Genomic DNA, 3826 nt, shown 5'->3' with positions numbered 1-3826 from the left:
CGCCGATATTGTTCAAAATGTCTCAAAATCAAAACAAGTAGGTTATTTTACATGGACAATTTATTGGCAATGCATATGATAACAACACTTAAACTAAAATACAAATTTTACCAATAATTCTTAACTACAACAAATAATATCCAATGTCGGAATAATCAAAGTAAAATAATAAAGGCGGAGGAAGTAAAAATGTTTAAAAGAAAATCAACTTAATATGTCATGAAATTCATAAACTTTAGCTTTGATTAAGCTCTACTTAGGCCATCAGCATTTCCATTTATGCTGCCCTTTTTATATTTAATCTCAAAGGTATAATCTTGTAACATAATTGCCCATCGCATAAGGCGATTGTTATTGTTTTGCATTGACTTCAACCATTTGAGAGCTCTATGGTCCGTTTCAAGTACGAACTTTCGACCATACATATAGTATTTCAACTTCTTAATCGCCCAGATAATAGCCAAGCATTCTTTTTCTGGAACAGAATATCGCTGTTCCCTACAAAGTAATTTACGGCTTATATATGCAACTGGGTGTTCTACATTATCATCATCATATTGACATAGGACTGCTCCAAGACAGAAGAACTCAGAAGCATCAGTTTGCAGTGTAAATGGTTTTGTAAATTCAGGGGCCTTAAGTATAGGATCAGTAGATATTTTTTCTTTAAAGTATTGAATGTCGTATTACAATCACTGTCCCACTTCACAGTATTGGACTTGTCCTTTTTAGTGAGGTTGACAAGTGGGGCAGAAATGTTAGCATAGTCTTTAATAAATTTCCGGTAGTAGCCCATTAATCCTAAAAAGGCTCTTACATGTTTCTTAGTTAGTGGTCTCTGAAAGTTTACAATTGCTTCTACTTTATCTGCCAAAGGCTTTATTTCTCCATTGCCGACAATATGACCCAAAAATGATACTGTAGCCTGTGCAGCTTTGCATTTTACTGGCTTAGCTGTAAGTCCAGCATTACCTAGTCTACCCAATATATCATTCAAGTGAGTAAGGTGTTCCTCCCAAGATTGACTATAGGTACATATATCATCGATATAAGCTCTGGCGTAGCTATGACAACCAGTTAACACTTTGTCCATCAGTCTTTGGAATGTACTGCTACTATTTTGTAACCCAAATGGTAACACGTTGTAACAGAACTGTTCAAAGGGAGTAATAAATGCAGATTTATGTTTTGACTTATCGTCTAATGGTACTTGGTAGAAACCCTTAGTTATATCAAAAGTGGAAATATATGTTGCCTCGGTTACATCATCTATAATTTCGTCAATACGAGGCATAACATATGGGTCAAACTCAGTACATTTGTTTAATTCTCGGAAGTCAGTCACTAGTCTAATTTCTGTTGCCGACTTTTTAATGGCAATGATAGGAGATGCATAAGCACTTGTAGTGGGTTCAATGACTCCCAATTCCAACATGCTGTCTATTTCTTTCTTTACTAATTCTTTAAGGGAGTGTGGAGTCCTGTAAGCCCTTTGTCGAACAGAGCTAGGTGATTCTTGTGTTTTAATGGTATGTGTTATCAAATATGTCCTACCTGAGACATCTGAAAAAACATTAGCATGATTACATAATAGTGCTTTTAACTCATCTTTTTGCTCATCATTAACTCGATCGAGAATTAGTACGTTTGCCCATGTTTGGGTTTGACAGTATTGTAACTCAATGCCCATGTCATTCTCGTGAGTGTCAAGTTCATTAAGTGAGTTGACATTGGCGAATACATAATGACACATGGCTATCTTTTCACCATGATCCCTTTCATACCAAGGTTTCAACATATTAACTTGAAGCACCCGTTTACTCTTTCTGTTATTAGGTAGAGTAACTTCATAGTTTACATCATTTAATTTATCTGTGATAACAATGGGACCTTGCCATTTACTGTCCATTTTCGAATTTCCCTGTGGTAAGAAAATTAATACTTTATCGCCTATATCAAACTGCCTAAGAGTTTCGTTCTTGTTATAGGCCGCAGCCATGGTGTTTTGACTTTTAACCATATTACAATTTGCATCTTTCATTAAATCTGCCATAGTTTGTCTCATTGTAACCAAATATTTTGCTACATCTTGGGAAACCGATTCATCGGATATCCAGTTAGCCTTAACTACACTTAATGGTCCTCTAACTTCCCGACCATAGAGAAGTTTAAAGGGAGAGTGCCCTGTAGACTTATGGGGTACCTCCCGATATGCGAATAAAAATGCAGGTATATAATCATCCCAGTGTCTCATTTTCTGTTCGTCTAGTGTTCGGAGCATATTTTTGAGAGTCCCATGGAACCGTTCGGTCAAGTCATTTGTTTGTGGGTGATATGGGGTAGTGGGAATTTGTTTTATTCTCAGCGTTTTAGATAGAGATTTCATCATTTCGGGCATGACATTAGTTCCCAGATCATGCACTATTTCGGTAGGTAGACCTACTCTACTGAAAACCTCAATTAAGGCATTAGCTACTGTGGTTGCCCTAATGTTAGAAAGAGGGATTGCTTTAGGATACTTAGTTGCATAATCACAACTCGTTAAGAGATATTTATTTCGTTTAACAGTCCTGGCTAGCGGACCAACAATGTCAATACCTATTCTACGAAAAAGGATATTAATAATGGGCATTGGGATTAAGGGATGTTTAACTTTGGTTTTAGCTTTGTTCATCATTTGACAAGCTTTATAAGTACGGCAATGCTCACTAACATCTTTGAATATACCTGGCCAATAGAAGTGTTGGAGAATTCTGTCTTTAGTTTTCTCCACCCCTAGATGTCCTGCTAAAGGAGCATCATGAGCTAATTGAAGTATGCTAAGCCTACATTCAGATGGTACTACAATTTGGTCAATTACATTTTCAATTTTCCCACTAATGGGTCGTTTTTGCCATTTCCTAAACAAAATACCCTCTTTTTTGTAGAATGCTACCCTATGATCTTTTATAGCATCTTCATCTATAAGTCTGTCTCGGATACCCTTAAGCGTATGATCAGCATTTTGAAGTTGAATTAGTTTGGCCCTACCTATATCTAGCAGTAGGGGTTTGTCACTAATTTCAGTATATATAGTATCCTCATTAGTCGATGAAACATTCTCATCTACCTGGCCATTTGTCCGTTGAGGCCTATGTACTTTGGGAGCATCAGTGGTCGTAAGTTTATTTGAATCAGATTCATTGTTAGTTATCTCATCAACAGTAATTGACATCAGGTAACTGTCATCCTCGTCAAAGTCCTCTAGTTGTACCTTAGCTTGGGCCCTAGTCAGGATACACATTTCCTTCGCTATTACCTCACTACATGAAGAGTCCAAGTCATGTCCTAATAGTACGTCATGTAAGAGTCCATCAATCACAGCTACCTTAACCAACCCTTTTATCAGTGTACAGTCCAAATTAATTTTAGTTAAGGGAACTGTGATTTCGCCACCTATACCCCGGACTGTTATAAATTCCTCAGGTAAATAACAAGTCTCCGGAATACATTTAGAATTTACTGCAGTTTGGGTGCAAGCGGAATCTCGGAGAATAGTTACTCCCCTACCCTCTATGGTACCAGGTAATGTGCATTTCTGCATTTTAAGTTGGGCTGGATCAACTTGCCTTGTTTGTCGGTCACATTTAAATGCCGACTTTGGGTTGGCACTATGCTTAAGTTTATTTAGGCTTACAAGTTATGGCAAAATGTCCTAATCCATCACAGTTATAGTATTTAGGTGGTTGTTTCCCTTGATTGTTCATTAAATTTTCATTAGGGTTGTTCGGAGTATACTTATTAGCATATTGTTTTGGAGCGTAAATAGATTGGGAATATGACATTT

General features: G+C 36.9%; 1 protein-coding gene across 1 annotated transcript; it reads right to left on the bottom strand.

Moving 5' to 3' along the window:
* Positions 1 to 538: 538 nt before the first annotated feature.
* On the bottom strand, positions 539 to 3583 carry LOC117113126. The gene has a single exon (XM_033256370.1). It carries the CDS (start codon positions 3581 to 3583, stop codon positions 539 to 541), a length of 3045 nt encoding a protein of 1014 aa, XP_033112261.1.
* Positions 3584 to 3826: the final 243 nt, after the last annotated feature.

The sequence above is a fragment of the Anneissia japonica genome, unplaced genomic scaffold (genome assembly GCF_011630105.1).
Source record: "Anneissia japonica isolate Jap-2015-1 unplaced genomic scaffold, ASM1163010v1 scaffold1812_len1207588_cov181, whole genome shotgun sequence".
Lineage (NCBI taxonomy): Eukaryota > Metazoa > Echinodermata > Crinoidea > Comatulida > Comatulidae > Anneissia > Anneissia japonica.
Note: the sequence above shows the minus strand (reverse complement) of the source record. Positions and strands in the feature narration are given on the sequence as shown.